At 37.2% G+C, this 23,176-nt stretch overlaps 1 protein-coding gene across 2 annotated transcripts; it reads left to right on the forward strand.

Moving 5' to 3' along the window:
* The first annotated feature begins 372 nt into the window (after window positions 1-372).
* LOC127935452 (cyclin-dependent kinase 12) lies at window positions 373-23,168 on the forward strand. Of its 2 annotated transcripts, XM_052533329.1 has the most exons (15): window positions 373-2,178; window positions 4,829-5,503; window positions 7,296-7,496; window positions 9,790-9,929; window positions 11,448-11,618; window positions 11,837-12,026; window positions 14,381-14,437; window positions 14,654-14,755; window positions 14,854-14,931; window positions 15,048-15,164; window positions 15,500-15,631; window positions 16,127-16,344; window positions 17,220-17,594; window positions 22,248-22,503; window positions 22,643-23,168. In XM_052533329.1, exons 1-15 carry the CDS (start codon window positions 1,154-1,156, stop codon window positions 22,650-22,652), a joined length of 3,747 nt encoding a protein of 1,248 aa, XP_052389289.1. In that variant the 5' UTR covers window positions 373-1,153; the 3' UTR covers window positions 22,653-23,168. The 2 variants fall into 2 exon arrangements, with proteins under 2 accessions (XP_052389289.1, XP_052389288.1); XM_052533328.1 differs by having other exon boundaries at window positions 380-2,178; window positions 22,248-23,168.
* The last annotated feature ends 8 nt before the right edge of the window (window positions 23,169-23,176 follow it).

The following is a 23,176-nucleotide window of genomic DNA, read 5'->3' on the forward strand; positions in this document are numbered from 1 at the left end:
AGCATTTAACTATATCTTATACAAAATTCAGAAATTTTAAATTTAAGAAACTCCCATTTAGCCTTATGAGACGTGTAAACCAAAATAATTTTGTATGTTTGGCTCAAGTGACGCGCGATTGAAGGCGGGATGCAGTAGCTTGCATCTGATTGGCTGTCGCCTAGTTACCATGGAGATTGACAGCGACCTTGTTCCATAGAAATAACGTAAACAAGAGATTTTTATATCTTTATATGTTTCCATTTTTTGTTTTCATACAAAATATTACAGTATTTATGTGAGAATTCGCTATCAAGGGAGAAAAAGACGAGTTAATTATATTCTAAATGATGTGGGCTGTGGTATTTCCTTTTCCGTGGGACGGGCTAAAACCGCGCATGCGCAGAAGAGGCTGCGCATAATTTTTGGCTGTAATGGTGAAGTGAATTCTCTCTGAATCAAGGGCTGTGGAGGGTTTTATATCCACGAACATCGCCCAGTTTCTAGGTCTGGTTTCTTTCCAGAGCCGCTTAAGTGAACTGGAATCATTTTTTAACACATAAATATGTGATAATTTCCGATGAATATGAAACTACAGAGAGTTTACACTGAACATTAAAGCGAATATGTGAACAAGAAGCAAGCGGGTCAAGTTTTGTTTTCAGTTATGTGGGACAATATCCCTACACAGCGAGCGTTACCGCTTCAAAGCTCAGAAACCGTGTGCAAGGAGAGCTAAACGCCTGTCTAGGCTGTGATATCGAACAAGGATAAACAATCTAAAACAAGGACAGCCTGTATTTTTCTGCTTTCTTTTTGTCGAGGGACGCTAGCTTAGCTAAAGCTAGCCGAGAGGCGCGAGCTCAATGAGCTGCTCGAGGCACCCTGGAAACGATCAGTGATGCTGTCGTGAAGGACAATATCGTTAAATATTTTTTTGTTGTTGTTGGGTTTGTATACTCTTGGATATATTTCGACGCGATTCGGAGAAGCCACGGGACCGGGGATGACTTGTGGATAACCTCTGCGCATTAAATCGAGTGCGCATCTTTGTTTTGCTTCACTCGGACTCTCCCGTCTGGCAAGATTTCACACTTTTACCCAACACTGAGCGGTTTGTGCTGTTCATGTGCTGTCTTGACCACTTAGGTCCGCGTCTCCGGAGGACAGAGGTATGCCTGGATCAGACCGCCTGCATGGGACCAAGAGGAAGGCTGAATCGCTCTACCATCATCAGCTGCAGGCGGCCGGCGGCGGGGAAGGTCAGCCCGTACACGCGGGTTCCGGGAGGCATCCCAGCAAGACGACGAGCTCGGTCGCTTCTTCCAAGCACAAACGAAACAAGTCCAAACACGAGGCCGAAACCGGCTCCGCATGCGCTGCCGCCGCGCCTCCAGCAGCGGGCGCCATCAAGCCTCTGGTGGAGTACGACGACATCAGCTCCGACTCGGACACGTTTCTGGACTCCCCTGCCACCGGGAAACCGGCGGAGGGCAGGGACGCTGAACGCATAGAGCGGTCGGACTACGATGAGGCAGGTGCGAAAGAGAACAGAACTCATAAACACAAGCGCTCCCGGAAGAAGTCCAAAGACCCATATTCGGTCAGGGATTCTGCGGAGGTGGCAGAAAGTAGCGGCGGTAAGAAGAGCAGTAAGGACCGGGACAGAGCGAGTAAAGAGAGCCGGAAGAAGGCTAAGGACAAGACTAGCTCCGCAGCGTGCCTTGCATCCACATCCAGACGTTCAGGTGAGTCAGGAAGCAAAAGGTCCGGCGACTCTCTCTCATCAGGCGTGGTGCAGTCCGCTGTCAGTCTGGGCAGCAGCGCCTCCTCCGCCTCTTCCTCCATCAGTAAGGAAAGTGGCCGCTCGTCAAAATCTCGCAAAGACAAGCGGAGGAGCGAGGAGTATGAGGAGGAGCGGAGCCATCGGAAGGCCGCCAAAAGCCACAAAGGGAAGGATCCGTCCAGGAGACTCGGAGCGGACAGTCCTTCCACTGCGGAACTCGAGAACAGCTATTCCTCCAAGCGCAGTCCGTACAGGGAGCCTCCCAGGCGGAGCAGACAGAGATCCGAGAGCCCCTATCGGAGGAGGAGGTCTTCAAGCCCCGAGAAGGATGGAAGTCCGTATGTGAGCAGAAAACACTCACCTGGCAGTCCTTACGGAAACCGACGCTCATCCAGCACTAGTCCAGTGTCCAGGTGAGCGAGCACACACACACACACACAGATCTGAGTCCATGTGATTCAGTCTCTCCAGAGGCTTTTAGACACGTAGGAATATTATTGAATTGTAAATGTCAAACCCAGTGATGGTTATTTTATAAGATAGGATGACTTTGCATACATGATTTCATTTACCTGTTAAATGTAATAATTAAAAAAAAATACTTTTAGCATCATTAGTTTGCCAAAACTACAAAAGCAATTAAATGAATCCACTTTAAATGGTATTTAAAAGTATATAGTAACATTGTGCACGTGTCATGTGAGTCATAGGCTGACAGGTAAGTTAACACTAACGGTTTGTTTTTGTTTGCATTGTGCTGAATGATTTTCATTTTATAATTCTTTTTTTTGGGGGGGATTTTATTTTTGGATTTTTTATTTTATATTTGAAATTTATTTTAATAACTGGCCAGTGTTTTCAAAGTGTTGTATTTGAGTTGGTTTTAATTTAATGTTTATCAGTGTTAGGTGGATATTATGCTGTCCATCAGTGATTATTATACAAATTATAATTTTAAGCATTACACAAATTTATTGAAATTACTTGTTTTTGTCATAACATAATTAAATATTCATTGTAGAAGATTAATGTATTTTACTTGTGTAAAAAAAAAAAAAAAAAAAAGAACATTTGGAGCTGCTTACCAGCATGCTAATAATTTATAGATAATACCTTAAATTGCAGTATTCGTAAGCTATCAGCACATTTCATTTAGTAATTTTCAGTTTATAGCAGCAGATCATGTTATTACTGTGTTATCTGTTAAAAGTAGAGGTGTTTTATATTTATAGCATGATATTCAGTCCCAATGGATTTTATTTGGACAAAAGCATGTATGAAAGCTCAGTGCATCAGACAGTCAAGTTTATGGAATTTAAAGTTTCATATTTGATTATGGAAAGAAATGCTGTTTTTCATCACTAAAACTAAGATCTTGCACTAACATTTACATGCTGTAGCCTATTCCTGTATTACAGGTCTATATTTAGATATTCTATATTTACTATATTTAGTTGGGTTACCCCTCGAATTAATTTACTGATTACCAGCACATTCCTAATACTGTCAGATCAGATTCAGTGCACTATGGAAAATATGAGATTTGATTTTAATTTTAAGTATTGAAAGAAAAGGTTTTGTGAAGGCATTTGGCTGTTGACATATGAACAACCCCAGCTTGTTTAGATACTCAAATATTTGGTCGGTGCTTATTGTTTTTTCTGTTGAAGAATTACATTGTTCACCGTTCACCTGAAGAAATTAAATTTCCCAGTTTTTATTATAGCATCTCAGCTCAGCTGACAGCTGCACATTCAGCTCAAAAACAGTGAGCACATAATGCATAAACCCAGGGGAAAGCCAGAAGTCACAGCAAATTTTATTATCCGGAAGCTGTTGTGGTTCATATTGTTTCTTTGATTAAAAGGTGTATTTACTGAAGACGTGAAAGATGCATCCGTCTTTACAGCAAGTCAGTTAATATTAAAGTAAAAAAATATATAATCTACGGTAATAGATAAAATATAATAATACGGTGTAATAAAAATATCACAACTGGATCATCTTTCTGTGGACATATGCAGGTCATGTGTCTCCAATCATTAAGATTAATGGAATCTAATTTGTACACGCCTTAAAGGGAAACTCCACCCTCAAATGAAAATTGTCATTAATTACTTTCACTTCATTCCAAACCCGTATAAGCTCTGTTCGTCTTCAGAACACAATTTAAGATATTTTGGATGTAAACCTGGAGGCTTGAGACTTTCCCAAGTAAATAACAGTGTCAAGGTCCAGAAAGGTATGAGAAGTCGTCATCGTCCGAATACTCCATCTGCTATCAGACGTGCAATCTGGGTTATATGAAGCGACGGGAATACTTTTTTTAAGCAAAGGAAACAAAAATAACAACTTTATTCAACAATTCCTTTGTCAACGGTCTCCTCAGTGTTTCTCCATATCACCGTATGCTCTTCTGTCTCCTCCGCGCCACAAGGATGTGTCGTTTTATTTCAAATCAAAGCTAAATTCATGAAGAAACTGCACATCCTTGTGGCGAACAAAAATTCTTCCCATCACTGCAGTCTTAAAATTATGTTCTGACATACTGTAAGTGGTCAAGGTCACACTGTGATATGTCAGTGTTCTATTTATTACACTGCTTCAAATGATACAAATTTGCAGGTTAGAGCTCACCAAACCTGAACTTCGGAACCCAGCGAAATCTGAAATTTCTTCACAAGAGCTTGCATTTCTGCTGTCCTACAATAGAATGAAAAGTGTAGTGAACACCACTTAGATCCCCACTGTTGCAAGGTTACGTTCATCGGTTAAAATTTTTGAGTGCAACACAGCATCTTAAAATCTAAATTCCAACCGATGCATAAAACTGTCCCGCTCTACTTTTTTCTTTTTCTTTTTTGATAATCCTTTACACTCAAATGTACGGTATGTGACAATACAAAAGGAAAAATCTGGCGCTACTTTAGTTTCATTGTAACTTTGAGGAAACCCTGTGTAATTGGATTGAAGCTTTAAATGGGACGTTTACATTTATTTAGTTGTTTTAGCAGGTTGACGTGACTGATTTGAAAACATTTCTTTCTTTTTTTTTCTCCTCAGGCCTTCTGTTCGTTCTCGGAGCCGTTCTCCTCACTACTCCTCCTCTCGCCGCTCCTCGTCACGTTCTCGCACTAAGAAACATTCATTATATTCTGGTGGAGCCAGCAGAGGCTCCTCCCACAGCAGTCGACCAGGCAGCCGCTCCCCTTCATCTTCACGTTTGCCGATCACCTCAAGCCTGGGGGCCGAGCTAACACGAAAAAAGAAGGAACGTCAGGCGGCCGCCGCCAAAAACTCCCCCTCCCTCCGCCCCAACACTTCTAACATCTCAAATGCGCCGGTGAAAAACACTGAGGCACCGCTGCCACTAGAGACGGCACCGCCCCCAGAGCCTCAAAGACCGCCCTCCCCACCTCCAAATACTGTTGCGGTGGAGGAGCCCACTGTGGTTCCTCCGCCACCTCTCCCATTATCCAGTCCACCTCCGCTACCCCTCTCATCTCCTCCACCTCTCCCGGCAAACTCTCCTCCTCCCCTTCCTCTCTCATCCCCTCCACCTCTTCCTCTGAACAGCCCTCCACCTGCTCCTCCACCCTCAGCACCTGCTACACCTGCTGCTTCTCGCACGAAAAGCCCCAAACAGAAACATACGCAAAGTCCCGCACAACTGATAAAGACCTCCACACTTCCACCTCTTCCCCTGCCGCCAGTTCTTCTGGGAGACTGCAGAGACAGGTGAGTCCTGATCAGACACACTTTATAGGGAAACCCTCAAACATTCTTTACACAAGTAAGAGAACACAGACTGTATTGTGTATTGCAAACGCTCTTGCGATTCTCTGGTGGTAACAGACTTCAGTGGTCGAGGGTGAAAGATTTGATCAAGTTGGTCATTTAACTGGATGTGAACTTCTAAAATTGGCATTAAAATGAAGTCACCCTATCTATTTTCTGAATGCATTTTATAGATCCTTTTCTGATTTATTTATCTGTGCATGCGTTTTTCAAAAAAAAAAAAAAAAAAAAAAAAAAAAAAATATATATATATATATATATATATATATATATATATATATATATATATATATATATATATATATATATATATATAATATTAAAAACTAGAACTGGAAAAAAAAGTTGAATAGTAGTATTTAAAAATTAATAAAGATGTTTATAAAAATTAATTAAAAAAATTAATTAAAAAAACTAATATTTAGAATAAAAAATATGAATAAAAGCTCAAATTCAAAATATTACAATTATGGTAGTATATGAAAATACTAAAATAACCGATGTAGAAGTAAAGCATTTCATCACAACTTTAATCAGTTTGCTCATTCTCTAAAAATTTACCTAAAAAAAGTTTATGCTTAAGTCCCTCGTGGAAGTACTGTTTATTCAACCCTACTTGTGTTACACTTTGTTGTCTCATACAGTTTGAAATGCAATAATACAGAAAATCAAGCTAAGCGTAGCATAGCTTGATGCGTTTGTGTTCACATACTTTCATTCAGTAAGTTTTGGTGACCTGAGAGCTTGTTTTAATCTCACATCAGGTGCAATTTTGCCATGCTCTTCAGGTTTAATGTCACACAGAATATTAATAGCCATAATTATTTTACTGTGGTGTAAACTTTTTTTGTGTGTGTTTAAAATTAATGACACTTCCTTGTGATATTTGGTTATTTAATGCAACAACATTCATATATTTTAAACATTGTACAGTGGCCCAAGTATTTGGATACTTAAGCTATCGTAAAATTGTTAATTGGCTCCATTTGTACACGTAGCCTCTTGGTATATATGCTTGACAAATTACATATTTATCCTAGATGAATGTGAGTATGTTTGGACTGTAGGGAGTGTAAGCGGAGAACAGGCAATTATTTCCTCACGGTGTCTGGTTGCACTAAATGCAAACAGCTTTGTTGACAAAAGCTGACATTAACTACACCCAATATTACACAGACTATTCACTGTTAGTGTGCATAGCTTATTTCCTCTGTTTACATTTTGTGAGAATTCAATGTAACCGCATTCAATTGAGTTTTTACTAGAAGCTATTTATTGCAGTTATGCCTGTTAATAGCATTGTATGCACCGTTATTTATACTTACTTTAAATAGCAATTACTTGGTGTTACTTTCTTTTAGTGTAAATATTCACTCTTCTAATTTCCCTGCCAAAACCTTACGTGATGGAATGTTTAACTAAATAGACAGAAAATGTGAGTAGTGCTTTTCTGTGCAGAATTTGCCATCATGAATTTGGCTTTTCCACAATTTTCCATGTTTTTATATATTATATATAAAAATTAAGGGTGCCAGGTTTTCCAAACAAAACCTGCCCAATTGCTTCTCAAAACTAGCCCAATCGTGTTTCGTTCCAGTACTAAGGGTTCCCTTAGTAAAATTAGCATTTTAGTGGCTAAATATCACATTATTGGGACTGGGGTCGCTTTGACCTGTGGACATGAAAAACAACCACAAATATATATATAATTTAACATTTTTTTATCTTGTAGTCCAAAAAAGAGCGGTCCTTTCCAGAAGTCATCACGAAAGGACAGGGAGAAAGAGAAGGAAAAGGAAAAAGAAATCAGGACACGCCTTCTCAGTGAGTTGCCCCTCCCTCCAGTTCTTCCTGGAGGAGACCACTCCCCTCCACAGTCCCCTGCTCGAGAATCCCCACTGCTTCTGCAACCAACCTTCAAGAAGAGACCAAAGTAAGTGCCACTGCGGTCATCCTTCAGGGCATTTCTCAAGATGATTGTGTGACATTAATAGTGTTAATTCTGGTAACAAAAGTGTGACACAATGTTCATTGACAATCTTTGACTATATCACTGACGACTAAAATTGATTGAAAAAATATATGTGTGTGTGTGTGTGTATGTATGTATGTATATCGATCGATCGATAGATATCTATCTATCTATATATATATATATATATATATATATATATATCTATATCAGTCCCTCCAGAAAAATGTGATTATGCGATCGCGTGATTTAATGCATAATCAGCCAAGGGGGTCGCATTTTTTCAAATACGCCGCACTTTCACCGCATAAAATCCCGATTTCAGGAAGCAAAATATGCGGAGGTAGCATGATTTCATAATAATAATAATTTGCGTTGCAAAAAAGTCACATATATCTTAGCAGAAAGATGAAAAATGTTGCGTTTACTTCACACAAGTAAATCGCCATTTTTTCCCGATGGGAACCTTATGATGTGACGTAATTGCGCGACGTGAACATCATCTGTGAAGCCCGCGGTGAAACCAGGGTGAAGGACGCAAATCATTCTCATCTGCCAACAAAAATAAGCGCAAAATACCGCGTGAAGCAGTTACCCGGTGTGTTACATGACAATGGGGGCAAATTATTTTGACAGAGGGATGAGGATGGTGAATGATAGGCCAGTGTTAACGGCTACGCAGTTAGCTTTCTTTTTCACAGTGGATTGTTGTAGTTTCATTCAGAAGTTGATGCACCTCTACAGTTGTAAGACTGTACTTTTTTGTTACAGAATGGTACCAAAACCTTACAGTTGTAAGTATATTAGTATGTAAAATAATTTACGTTGCAAAAAGAGATTGCACGTTGCAATTCCTGTGAAACAGCATTTGTATATTTGTGTATATTTTATTCGTATTAATTTTACAGAAGTAGTTGAATACTCCTTTTGTAAAGCTAGAGAACTTGTTTGACTCAATGTTTTGTAATTTTGAGCCATGTGTTAATTAAGGTCTGAAATAAAACAGAATGAGAACTTAAATATTATGTGATTTAGTATGCTTGCTTATCATAGGAAGTCATAAGAAATGACTCTTTACAGTAAGGTAGTAGCCTTGTGAGAACAGGGTGTTGGGGGGGGGGGGGGGTCACCTTTTTTTCTCTTTTTCTCTTTGTCATCAAACCACAGTTTTTGCAAGTTCCCGCAATTTCATCGCATAAGATTGCAAAAATATCCCGCATATTCCATTGCATTTTTTAAGAAAACCTATATATGTATATACGTGATATATAACATAATTGCAATTTGGAATTATTGGAAATACTGTTAGGAATATTAGTGTTAAAGAATTTTTTTGTTTTTGCCAGTTTTCATAATGTAGACAGAGAAAGTGCATATCTTAGTCTTTGATATTATTTTGTATTAAATGGACTATAATAAATCAGTATGAGGTAAAATAAACCATTCGCCTGTTTTAAAAAGCCTTAATTAGCCCTTACACAGATTTAAAGCAGAATGTCGTAAAGTCACGGCATTAGATGTTTTATGCATTGTTAAAAATTAATATTGTCCTCAGTATTTTTTTTTTAAGTTGTCCAGTTCTGAAATCAAGATGTAGTTACTTAAAATAATAAATAATTATTGTTTTCTGAGAAATGAAACAAAATTAAGGGAGTTTATCCTGAATACCAGAAAAGATCTGGCAGGTTTAGGTTTTTCTGACTCCGTTGCCAGATATTTGTTTTCTTTTTATCCTAAACTCCCTTATTATTTTTTTAGCAGTTTCTTATAAAACAAAATTTATGTCGTTTTGCCTCCAGTAAATTTGACATTTGCACTGGAAAACAAGACGTAAATAAAAGAGCAATATTTTTTTGGCAGTGTGATCCAACGGTAAAGTAAAAGTTATTTCCATATTCTAGTGGTTTTGAGCAGAGCAATTTAAGCCTAAAGGTTTATTTTGTATTTTTTAGATAGTATTTAAAACAGTGATGCTAATAGAACGCATTATGCATTCAGAGAACATACTTTTAATCAAATTAATGTGTCCTTGCTGAATAAAAGTATTAATGTTTTTTTTGAACCAAAACTTTTGAATGGCAATGTATGTTTTTTGTTTATTATTATTGGTAAGGGTTGAGAAAAATCATTATCACAGTTATTACTTTAGTCATGGGATGCTGGAATGCTTCATTAAGTTTTAGAAAATGGTAGATGAGAGAAAGTAACTTAAAAAATTGCTTTTTTTCCTAAAGTGTCTTTCAAATGTGTGCAGGATTTGCTGTCCTAGATATGGAGAGAGAAAGCAGACTCAAATTGACTGGGGCAAGCGCTGTGTGGATAAGTTTGACATCATCGGCATCATTGGAGAGGGAACCTACGGTCAAGTGTACAAGGCAAAGGACAAAGACACAGGTGTGTTGTTTAAAGGGGATTAATACGAGGGAGTGGAAATGTTATAATGCACTCCAAAAAGTTAGTTTGTTCCTTAAAATAGAAATCATTTTGTAACATTGTAAATGTCTTTTACTTTTGGTCAATTAAATGTATCGTTGCTGAATAAGTGTTAATTTATTAAAAAAAAAATTATTCTTACCCCAAACATTTGAATGGTAGTTTGTTTATATTGCTTTAAGTGCAGAATTATGTCCTCTTAATGAGAAAAGCTGTGCTTACCTTTAGAGCTGGGACAACGCGTCGAGGTCATCGATGATGTCGACGCAAAAAATACGTCGACGCAAAATATGCGCATCGATTCGTCGACCTGTTTTTCTTTCTCTAAAAAAACGTTTGCAAAATGTTTACCTCATGTGCGCTGATTATACGCGATGGCCGGATAAACATTCTGTCCAATGTTATATAACCAATCCAGGGGTTTTTCTGCATTGATCTTTTTTTCTGGCGGCTGTCAAAGCCTTATTTGATCGGTGAGTGATGTAGAATGACAGGGCGCGTACGAGAGAGAGCCCCGGCTGCGCGCGTACACTCACAGTCTTCAAACAACACGAGCGCTTCCTGCTCTCTCTCTCCCTTGTGCATATTAATCAAAATCATTAAACACGATAGAAAAAGGGCGAAACACCAAAGTCTTCAAACTACACGAGCGCTGTCTTGCTCTCTCGCTCTCTCTCTCTCTCTCTCTCCCTCGTGCATATTAATCAAAATGATTAAACACGATAGAAAAAGGGTGGAATGCCAAAGTTTCATGTGAAGCATTCTGAGATTTTTTTTTCTTCATGACAGGCTGCTGGCTCCCACTAATATTTTTTTTTTTTTTTTTTTTTTTTCTTTTTTTTTGGAAAAGCACTCTCTGTATTAGCTTAAAGCCCCCAAGTTTACATTGGTTACTGTATTCTTTCAATTGCTCTAAACAAGTATTTTGGGTGACCTTTTTTATTGAATGCTAGACATCAAGTTGTTGTTATTTTCATCTGAAAGAAGAACTTTTTTTCAGTAAGCTAGATCCTATGTGTTCAGTAAGCTAGACCCTATGTGTTCAGTAAGCTTGTTTCAGTAAGCTATGTGTTTTCAAGGCTAATGCTATCTCTATACAAGTGCAAAGTAATGCATTCTTAGTCAGTCTTTTATTTTGTAATTTTAAGAGCAATAAACATATATTGCAATGTTAAGGAATTAATGTTTTTTTCATTCAGATACGTAAATCAACATGTATAAATTGTTAGTAGTCAATTAATGGGGAGATAATCGGAATCAAATCAGTCTGGAAAAATTAATCGTTAGATTAATCGATGCATCGAAAATATAATCGCTAGATTAATCGTTTAAAAAATAATCGTTTATCCCAGCCCTACTTACCTTATTATTCTCAGTAATTTCACCACACCAACTCTGTGGGGCAACTTTTAATGCTTAAATCAACAGGTTTTCAATCGTGTTTTTGAGTGCTTGACAGCATTGTTTTGGTTTCTAAAGGAGAGCTGGTGGCATTGAAGAAGGTGAGATTGGATAACGAAAAGGAGGGTTTCCCCATCACGGCCATCAGAGAGATCAAGATCCTGAGACAACTCAACCATCGCAGCGTCGTCAACATGAAAGAAATTGTCACTGATAAACAAGACGCACTTGACTTCAAAAAGGATAAAGGTTTGTTTAAATGCATTTGCATGTTTATACTTATTTATGTATTTTGCATGTGCAGTTTTTATTTTTATTTTTTATTAGTGAACACATTTTCCTCTTAGAGTTTGTGGCATATTTGTGGCCCTCTCAAATTCCCTGAAACGTTTTCATTTTCTGCCCGCACCCACTCATTTTCTAAGCCTACCTCGATGAATTAACCTGTATTTGTTTTTTGGCATAAGGTGCATTTTACCTGGTTTTTGAGTACATGGACCATGACTTGATGGGGCTGCTGGAATCGGGGCTGGTGTCTTTTTCCCAGGAGCACGTGCAGAGCTTCATGCGTCAGCTGATGGAGGGATTAGATTATTGCCACAAAAAGAACTTTCTACACCGAGACATCAAGTGCTCCAACATCCTGCTAAATAACAGGTACCAGTTTGTGTTTTTAAACAATGCATGACGCGGTCTCTTATTAGTGTCATACAGATTTACATGTTGTCTGTTCAGCTACACTGCCATTCAGTTTCATTTAAGAAATTAATTACTTTATTTCTGCAAGGATGCATTAAATTAATGAAATTTACACTGGCAGAAAAAAATCTGTATTTTTTTGGCCACGTCTGCCACAGGTTGGAATTTGATGCACGTGTGTAAACAGAAAAATCCACACGAGATCCAATTTTTTTGCATCCGATCTGAGCCATTTCCAAATGTGGTTTTAAATCGGATACATATTCGATATCTGGACATCCAACCTACGTCGAAACACATATCCGATTCCCCGTAGAACTCCCAGTGCGAGGGCAACACATTTTAATGTCGATGTGCTTTGTGCTCGCATTTTATTGAGATGGAAACTTTAAAAAATTGCACATTCAGGAGCTGGTTTTCAACCTCTGCCCTGTGAATTTTATAAATACAAGAGCTTCTCTACTAAATGCTACATTATATTTCGTAGCAACGAAGTGATAATTTCACTTGTTTGCAAGAATCACGCTCGCGCGGTCTCTCTCTCCCACTTTCTCTCTTATTATGCCAAATGAAAATTACCGTTATTTTCTGTCATTTATCCATTCAGTGAGATTTTGACCAGCAAAACATCCATGACAGCAATTGTCCATGCTGACAAATAATGGCCAAATGGCCACTCGATGTGAATTATATAAATAATTTTAATAGCATGGCCATTCAAAACCCGAGGATCTACCATGTGTGATCATTCATAATCATTTTGGGTGGGAATTACACCGATATGATACCAGTCATGGGCCAAAAAAATCGGATATGGTCAAAAGATCGGATCTGTGCATGCAGACATGCTGTGTAAATATATATATATATATATATATATATATATATATATATATATATATATATATATATATATATTCTTCTCTTTTTTTTTTTTTTTTTCAAATCATTGATGTTATGTCATTTATGCAATACTTGCAAATGTTTGCACTTTGTGTTACTGATCAAATGTGGCCCTGTTTACAAAATAATGTTAGATAATATATTATGCATGTCTCCAGACTGCGACTGCATAGTCTCATTTTGCAACCTTTTTTCCTGCTAGTGCATTTTTTTTTTTTAGAGATCTGCCTTGTTGCAACTTTTAATATAATTGAATTGAATTTGTAAAATAAGAAATTAAATTTAAAAGCATATTCAGCTGTAAAATAAACAAATATTCTACCAACAATAACATCTTTGAAATGTTAACATTAATGCTATCAATCGATTTAAAAACTAACTATTCATTCACACATTTTTTTATGTAACTAATTGCGATTAATTGCATATTAATATATGTTTTCATAATTTCATATTGAACCCCCAAATTAATGAAGAAATAACATAAATATGATATATTTTAAATAAGTTTTAATGGCATATTTTTGCTAAGTAGCCTACTGTTAATGAAGGCCAGTATCATTGATACTAGAAATGTTACTGATATCTCTAATTAATTTTCCTTCAATTTTAGCCAGTAATTATAGCTTTTCAACATTACCGTATAATCAAAAACCATTATTTTTAACACTTAATTGACTCTGAAAAATGACTTATTTAAATTTAAGTGAACTTAAAACAGTCTACACATAAACTATAAATTGTATATGAATAAATCATCAAATTAATATAAATGAATCTTTATTCACACTACAAAAGTTAATTAGCGACTAGAGTAGTTCAGTGATTCCTTTTTTTGTTTTCGTTCTTTAATTTAGATCAATAACAGACTTCATCAGGTGTCACTTTAAACGCAGCAATATCTCTTTAAAATGTGATACACATGACTTGGATGTGACACACACATTTGCTTTCCCCCCAACAGTTTACGGTCATTTGCGACTCATTTAAGACCATAACCGCATATTTGAACATAATTGTGTGCGTTTTTGTCTGCTGAAGCAGCTCAGCAGCGTATGTAGAACTCCATTTCAACTTTGTCTAGTCTCTGTGCCATATCTCGCTAGACGATATGATCAATAGCACGGTCATTATACTCGTTTAAACTAGCTGCGGATATCCCATAATCCCCTCACATGAACGCTTGTTGGTGAGTGTCTTCCCTTTTCTATTTTGGCTATGAATCAATGGCCTGGGCCAGTGTTGCCACCTTGTGGACAAACTTATTAGAGCAAAACAATTTGATGTGTGTATGCGACTCTTCCCCGGCTGGATGAAGATGATTGGCGGGCCGCCAATTGAATAGCCCTGACTTAGAGATTTTGGAAAATGCATTACATTTGCCTTATTACTTTTTTTTCTTTTTACAGTGGTCAGATCAAACTTGCCGACTTCGGTTTGGCTCGTCTTTATAACTCTGAGGAAAGGTAAGTAAATGTTGGGTTTCTCGATCTTACTGTAGGTTGTGCTAAAAAAAAGAAATTCCTTTGATTGTTTGATTGAACTACGGCTAAAATGGGACACAAATGTACACCCTTCAGCTTTATAAAGTTTTTGTAGATTTCATGTGGTTTCAGAAACAGGAAACATGATTGGTATTGAAAATCTTTGGTGTATAACACTAACTTGATGGTCATCCCCAGTCGGCCGTACACTAATAAGGTGATCACACTGTGGTACCGCCCTCCTGAGCTGCTACTGGGAGAGGAGAGATACTCACCTGCTATTGATGTCTGGAGTTGTGGGTAAGAGGTCCTGTGTTTCCCATCTCCATCCTCTCTTAAACACCAACTGCTGTTCATTTAAAAATATTGTTTGGGTTTCTTTTTGCTGTTGTGTAAAGGTGTATTTTGGGAGAACTCTTCACGAAGAAACCAATTTTCCAGGCCAACCAAGAGCTTCTGCAGCTTGAGCTGATCAGGTATATTGCTCACAGTCTCTGGATATAAATGTAGTTTTGCTCTAATGCTGAAGAAGGGGAAAGGACTTTGTGAAATGCTGTTACACTCTATCTGTTTTGTGTTTTGTTTTGGTCAGTCGTTTGTGTGGTAGTCCGTGTCCTGCTGCTTGGCCAGATGTAATAAAGCTGCCGTACTTTAATACCATGAGACCCAAGAAACAGTACAGACGACGCTTACGGGAGGAATTCGCTTTGTAAGTTCAACCTGATTTTTGAAACGCTTCCGTCGTTTTCTGAAAGATTTTAATCTTTGTTGAAAGAAGTCTCACACTGCATTTATTTGGTCAAATGCAGTAAAAACAGTAATACTGTGTAATATTGTTACAATTTAAAATGGTTTTCGATTTGAATATATTTTAAAATGTAATTAATCCCTGTGATCGAAGCTGAATTTTTCAGCATCATTACTCCAGTCTTCAGTGTCACATGATTCTTCTGAAATTATTCTAATAATCTGATTTGCTGCTCAACCAACATTTCTTATTATTATTCACAATTCCTATTATATAATGACAATGTCTCTCTCTAGTCTGCCCACCTTTGCTCTCGACCTGCTGGACCACATGTTGACGCTGGACCCCTCGAGACGCTGCACGGCCGAACAGGCCCTCGCGAGCCAGTTTCTGTGTGATGTGGAGCCCAACAGGATGTCGCCACCTGAGTCAGTGCAAACGCATCTTGTGTGATTTAAATAGTTTTTTATGATGTCGATGACATTACATTTGTGAAACACTTCAATGACATTAAATTTCTGCGCTCAACGATTCTGTGCGTGATGTACGAGTACTGTCTGTAGCATATGTGTGTGTGTGTTAGATTGCAGCAGTGCATTAGATTAGGACAGCGATTAACTTAACTGTACAATAAGCTGTTTAAAATACGCATTCTCCTGTTCAATTTATAGCGTCCAGTAATATAATTGCAGATATCTTGTGGAGCACTTTCAGAGTTTGTATTTTTGTAATTTTAATTGTTTGGAAATGAAGTGTAAATGTGGAAGTCCTTCAAAGATTTAGTATCCTGTTGCGCCCTCTATAGGACGAGCGACTAGTTGACTTCAAGCTTAAAGTGTCATGGCAGAGCACTGAAGTCGATTAGTCGTGCAACCCCTAATTTGTGATTTGTTTTTGTTGTAATTATGTGACCTTTTTATTAGTTTGCCTCATTGGCAAGACTGTCATGAGCTCTGGAGCAAGAAGCGGCGGCGGCAGAGGCAAAGCGGAGTATCCGAGGATTTCCCTGTTGCCAAAGTTCCCCGAAAGGAACCTGCAGGACCTTCAGGAGGGGAGAACAGCCGCCCACCGCCGAGCCCACCCCCACCACCCTCATCTGCCCATCCTGCACCGGCGAACATCACAGCCACTGAGCTGGAAGGTGGGCCATGACTTGACAGGAAGCTTTGGATTCTGTTCACCTTTTTTCTTTTTTTTTTTACTCGTCATGCAACAAAATTAGGTTCACCTTACGGTCACCTTATCTCTACAAACGTGAGTCTTGCATCAGCCTTTATTTGAATGTGAGGCTGTACTTGTTTCTTTATTTAATTTTACATCATATTTATTTTCATTTTATTACATATTTACTTTTACATAGTCTTCACTTATGTCAATCTGTGTTTTTGAACCAGTATAATCTCAATAGATTTTACTCAATAAATTTCCACATTCACTTTTTTCACCTTTTTTTTTTTCCGATCACCTTTTTGTTACTTTGCTATTAAATTCATGCAGATTACCTTGGTTATGATTGGCTAAATGTGATAATTTTTTTTTTGCATATAATTGCATTTTTACTGTGGCAGTCAATATTGTTGCTGCATCGCCTTTTTTAATAAAAGCCTTCAGTACATGGACCCTTTCCACAAACTGTGATGAAGAGTTATTAGCAATGGTAAAACTAGTAAAGTTTTCATTTTAATAAAAAAAATAATTACATATAATTTCTCTACCTTGGCATTAAATTACAGAAAACTTTTTAATTCTGCTATGTTACTGTTTCTAATACAATGGCTGAGGAAGTGATTTTGACATTTATCTTTTTTAACCGAAGTAATCAGTCTCTCTATTTTTGTGGGAACTCAAATTATATTTGCAGTTTCAGTTTAACACTGTAAGTTTACCCTGCCATGATGACGTCCAGCTTCCTCGTCGTTTTAAAACTGTGCAGCCAACTGCAGTTTGTAAGTGGAAAGGCGAGAAACATCCTGTCTTCCATAAACAGCAATCAAATATAACCACTTCTTCACACAGGTTTGGGAGCTGCAGCAGAGCAGTTGAACCAGACCGAGCTGGCGGTGCTGCTGAACCTGCTGCAGGGTCAAACAGACAATCTAAGCATCCCGCAGATGGCGGAGTATCTCCGCAGCTCATCCTCTGAAGCCTCCACCTCAGTGCTCTCCAGAACACCCGCCGCCCTCTCCACCCCTGAACCGGACGCGGCGCAGCAGCTCGAACTGCTTAGTCATCTCTCCACCTTAATCCAGTCCTCTAGCGTCCCGCAGCCAGCAGAACTCCCGCAGGAAGACCAGGCCGGCCTGCTCACGCTCCTATTGGAGCAGCTGATAAAGGCCCCAGCACCAGGGGCGGAGCAGGCGGATGAAAGCAACGGAGTCCGGCAGGATGATGGTACGACACGAGGCGGCTCCGCTTCTGTCATGAGCGGTGATCGCGAGGGCAAGTGTTAAAGTCTATGGGGGGCGGGGCCTGAGTAGTCGAATGCTGTGATTGGCCTGCAGGCCAGTTATGTGAGACCCACCCACGTCAAAGAAACCCATAAGCATTTGTTATAGAGATTTTTCTCTTTTTTTGTTGTTGTTGTTTTCTTCCTAATGTCTTACAAAGGGGGAAACGTTTAATCAGTTAATAACAAATAGAGAAATAAATTGTCATGTTTATTTGAAAATCCAGATGTTTATTTTCTGCATTTCGTGAACTTCCATTGAGTTTTACATTCTTGCAGTATTCAGTTGTATTTTTAAAGGAACAAAATCCCCAGAGCCCCGTCTGCTCGCTCACTGCTACGGTGCCCAGTGGACATTTGTGTGCAAAAATCTGTTCACAGACAGGACGGGAGAGCTCTTCATCTATTGGCACACACTGCAAGTCCTCCAGACATGATTACAGTGTTTGCGTTAAATTGTCACTCTTTTAAATCCAGATTAAACGGTCCTAATAAAGAGCCATTTGGGACACATCTCTATTTATGTGCCTCTCTTCTAATACATACAGAAAACAACTCTTAACCGGAGTAAGCTAGGTCACATTTCCGACTGCTGACTTGCACGCATCATTTAGCATCTAACTGAACTGGTTTAGCACAGTTGGGTGAATCTTAAAATCCTGTCAATAATATGACCGAATCATATTTCACTCTGACACTGAAGAATTTATATAGAATAATTTTTTTTAGTACTTTAATACATAACATATATTTTATATCTGCATTACAGTATAAGAATATAATATACAGTTACTGTAATGCAAAATATATAATATGCATTGCATTACAGTAAGAATTTAATTTATAGAAAACATTTTTAATTAATACTATTATGTATCATTTTATATAGCACAGTAGCCTACAATTTGTTCATTTAAAAAAAAAAATTAAATACAGAATAATTTATGGAAGTGAAACATATTTTTTGGTAATGAGAGGTGGAAAATGTGCTCATTTAAATTGATATAGTTTTAAATTTGATTTATTTGAATTTATTATGCAGATGTCAAGTACAGTAAATATAAAAATAAAAATTGTCTTCATGCAAAATGAATGCATTTCTATGTTGATTTTCAGGGTGAAATGTGAAGCGAGCATTTTCTTGACATTTAAAAGATGCATCCATTTATTTGTGAATGATACCGGTTCTCATCCAAGAGATGCTCTATAGCTTTAGCTTTGTGTAACTCGGCTTAATGAAGTCTAATTAAGCTCGACTGCCCTTGTCTTGCTGACTCACACCCTCCTGCTCATTTATGTACCAGCTCACACTTTTATTTCCACACTCAGTTCCTCATTGGTCGTTTTCATTTCTCTCTTCCCTCTTTTCACATGGTCTTTGGGGTCTGTGAATACACACTGTAATAAAGCCTTACTGTGAGATGAGTGTCAAATAAATTATAGCTATACTGCAGATTTTGTCCTCACACTTTTGATGCAAAAGGGCTATTGTTTGTTTTTCACATTATATTTGTGTTGCATCTCACCATCAATTTGTTGCATTGATCAAAGTCTCTGTACTCTTGTAGCTATCATCTATGTATGTGAACATGATGTTTACTAGTGCAAAAGGAGCACATCTAGTTTGATAGTTTATTGTATAGTAATAACACTCTGCTTATATTAAGACAAACTACTGCTACAATATAAATGCACAAATAAAAGCTAAAATCAGTTTATATAAAACACATTCCACTAGTTCCTTTAAAAAAAAAAAAAAAAAAAAGTAGCATGAGCTAAATCACTCCCACAAACCCTTTTTTTTTCTCTTTTTTTCACATATGCATCTCTAGTTTTAAACTCTCCCGCTGTGATGATCTAGAATATTTCTCACCTCAACATCTATTTCAGACCACTAGGATTTGGTTAATTCAGTGTCGTTTCGAAGCACAGATCTCCAAAGACTGGAGTAAAACCACTGCATTTTTAGCTTATGAATGAGTTTGCTGAGACTTACTGTACACAGATTGAAAAGTGAACTAGGTTTAAATTATTTTCCCCACCCCATATTTAAAATTGGATGTGCCACTGCCATTGTTCAAAAGCTTAACAAATTGTGTGTGTGTGTGTCTATGTATATATATATTTTTTCTTAAAATCCTAAATATCACAATGACCCATTTTTTTCTCCAAGATTAACGACTTAGAAGTTTAAAAGCTTCAACTCTAGCTATGTGTTATTACTGAAATAATTATAAATAATTAAATAATAATAAAAAAAAAAACGTATGAAAACTGTATGAAAAGTTTGTTAGATCTTATTTAGCATTTTAAATGTATGCAAATCTTATAAGACATTACAACAACGGTTTCATAACCAAAATATTAATGAATTAAAGTCATGAATAATATACATTTAGATATTTCCCATAAACAAATGCAGTTTGTCCATTCAAATTCATGATAAAGTACAGTGCTGCGAATGGTACACCATTCCTGATTGCATCTTTTTTTGTAGATGTATTATTATTAATATAATTATTGCTGCTGCTACTTATATTGCTGTATAGAGGTCTTTAAATATGCAAGTTAAAAATAATATTTGCATATTACTTAGCAAATTTACCAGTTTACTTTACATTTTCTTGAAGAAAAAACAACTGGTAGTTAGTGACTGCAACCAATCACTATAGGTCAGTGTTTTTCTTCTTTTTTATTGTTTTATTTGTGGAGAAGTTTTATCCCACACCTCCTGCAGAACTGCTTAAATGATGAATAATTGGAAGCATGGATTCATTCAGGTTGACTCCTCTATTAGCTTAAGGATGGTCCAACTGTTTTTAAAGCGCTTTAGCCTTGCTGACGTGGGTGCTTGCTGTTGGCTCATTGTGTTTTATTTAAGTTTATCTTAACATCTGAAAAATGACTACTTTTTCTGATCCAGTTCAAAACTTTATTTTACTCATGAAAAAAAAATCATGAAAGTCTTACAATAGACACAAATGACATCAATTTATTATCTTATTTATAAACACATTTGAGATGGACATCACACTCCCTGTAATAATGTATTAGACTCAGCTTTGCAGTAAATAAAGATATGGAAGCATTAGAATTATCATCCGGTGAAGGGTCGCGATATATAAATCTAGCATATAAGTTATAAGTTACATAAATCTAGACTGCTCTTTCTTTTTTCTTTTTTTTTCTGTAGCTGCATTAGCAAAACCCAAACAATTTGAAAGCATAATTTGACCATTATAACACCGCTAAATTATGCTGATTTTATTATTATTATTTAATATTACTCATACTAATTATATACCTTTTTAAAATAATTAAAAACTTCATGAAACGAGTTAAGTTTATACTCATATACTCCATAAGTTAGAGTTTTTAAAGAGATAGTTAAATGTTCATGTTATACATTTAACAGAATTATATAAAATGTACTGAGAGCAAATAAAGCTAATATTTGCTTGTAAGTGAAGAATAATCCCTTAATGTGGATTCATATTTTCATTTGTGCATTAATACGGCTCCATCTTAATTCCATTTAGATGTAATTATTATTTTAAATCTAGTTCGTTACAAAATCATAATTTGTTCATCATTCTAAATTAATGATTACAATATGTAATTTGTAAATTAACAATAAACAGTGTAGTAGTAGTAATAAGCCTTTTTATTGCTTATCAAGTTAATATTCAATAATCAATCCAGAGAAGTGCAATTAAAGGGTTAGTTCATCCAAAAAATGAAAATTAGGCTTTTTTACTCACCCCCAAGGCATCCTAGGTGTATTTGACTTTCTTCTTTCAGACGAATCCAGTCAAAAGATATATATATATATATATATATATATATATATAAAATAGTCTTTGATCTTTCAAGCTGTTTCATGGCACTCAGCGGGTGTTGCATGCATCAGTCCAAAAGAATTTAAATAAAAAGTGCCCATCCATTTAAAACAAAACAACCGTCAATAATTAAAAGTACAAAACAAAGATTTGTAAAGAAGAATGTCAGAGGATTTCGATATAAACCAAGAGGAGACTGGTTTTCCTTTGCTCAAGTAAAGAAAACTTTGCTCAAGTAAACAAACGTTGGTATTCACGAGACTCAGCGGTGCAAGCGCTATACTGACCTCATACAAAAATGCATCGATTCACCACAGGAAGCCTTTGTTCACCCCTCTTTTTTCCTTTTTTTTTTTTTTTTTTGATGATGGCTTTTTATTTAACTTATTTTGGACTGATGCATGCAACACCCATTGAGTGCCATGAAACAGCTTGAAAGATCAAAGACACTTTTTAATATAACTCCGACTACATTCGCCTGAAAGAAGAAAGTCATATACACCTAGGGGGTGAGTAAAACAGCCTAATTTTCATTTTTGGGTGAACTAACTCTCTTTAACATGTTGTAGTATAAAGCCAAAATCTGAAGTTTTACCCACTTATTCTTGGTTTATTAAAATTAAAATAAATTTAAGTTCCCTTGACTTATTAGGGTTTACAGTTTAGTAATGTATTGCTTAAATGTTTTAATATTTATTGCTATAGCTCATGTACGGAATTCATTGATGATAACATTTTGTGTCTCTTTTTTCCTGGCAGATTCTGCATTAGTAGATCCAGAGGCAACAGGCTCAAAGTCTGACATTACATCAGATGTAGCTACAACCCTGCTTCAGCTCATCTCCCAGCAGGCCTCGGAGAGCAGACATCCTGCTACAGACCTGTGCCCTGGAGGTGGACCCTCCTCTCCCCCGAGCGCCACCTCACCTCCGACTTCCTCTTACGCCCCCTCGCCTGCCGCGGACCTGCCAAACGCTGCTCCCGAAACTCAGTTCACCCAGGACCAAGACTTGCGGTACACCCTGGGAGGAGCCGCCGGCCCTTCCTGAACCCTTCCGCTGATCTTTTTGTTCATTGACATTTTTCACTTAATGTGCTTTAGCCGTTAAACTTCTGTTTACCACATATTAATATATTTCTTTCTCCCGTTAAAGGAAAAAGTGAATGTTAAAGGAACTGTTCTTGAATGCGAATGGATGATGTTCATCCCTCCCAGAGATGTGTTTGGAGGCCGTCTTTTCCCGCTTCTCCACGACGGTCAGTGAGTTTTAGCCATGTGCGATTTCTTTGAGGGCTGCGTAAATGTCTTAAAGCAAGCTACTTTCGTTCGTGCTGATATGTGTAAAGCAAGAGACTCGATGCAGCTTGTGTTACTTCATGTTTTCCAATACAAAGGCACGAGGAGAACTTGAAGTCATTTGCAGGACCTAAGTGAGGCCTTTGTTTTCAAAAGATTTGTAATAGCTTGTGCATAAGATGTGTTCTTATTTAGATTTTTTGTTGGGGGGAAATGTATGTCCTCATCCAAATGTTGTTTTCAGGATGTTAATTTAAAGCAAAAGCATCTTCGGGAAGACACTGAACTGACTTGAATTTTAGCGCCAGAATTGCCCGTTTTGATTTGACTACACAAATGTACATGTTGTAAACTGATAATAAATGAAAAATGTGGCTGAGTAATATTTGTC

The sequence above is a fragment of the Carassius gibelio genome, chromosome A19 (genome assembly GCF_023724105.1).
Source record: "Carassius gibelio isolate Cgi1373 ecotype wild population from Czech Republic chromosome A19, carGib1.2-hapl.c, whole genome shotgun sequence".
NCBI classification, from domain to species: Eukaryota; Metazoa; Chordata; class Actinopteri; order Cypriniformes; family Cyprinidae; genus Carassius; species Carassius gibelio.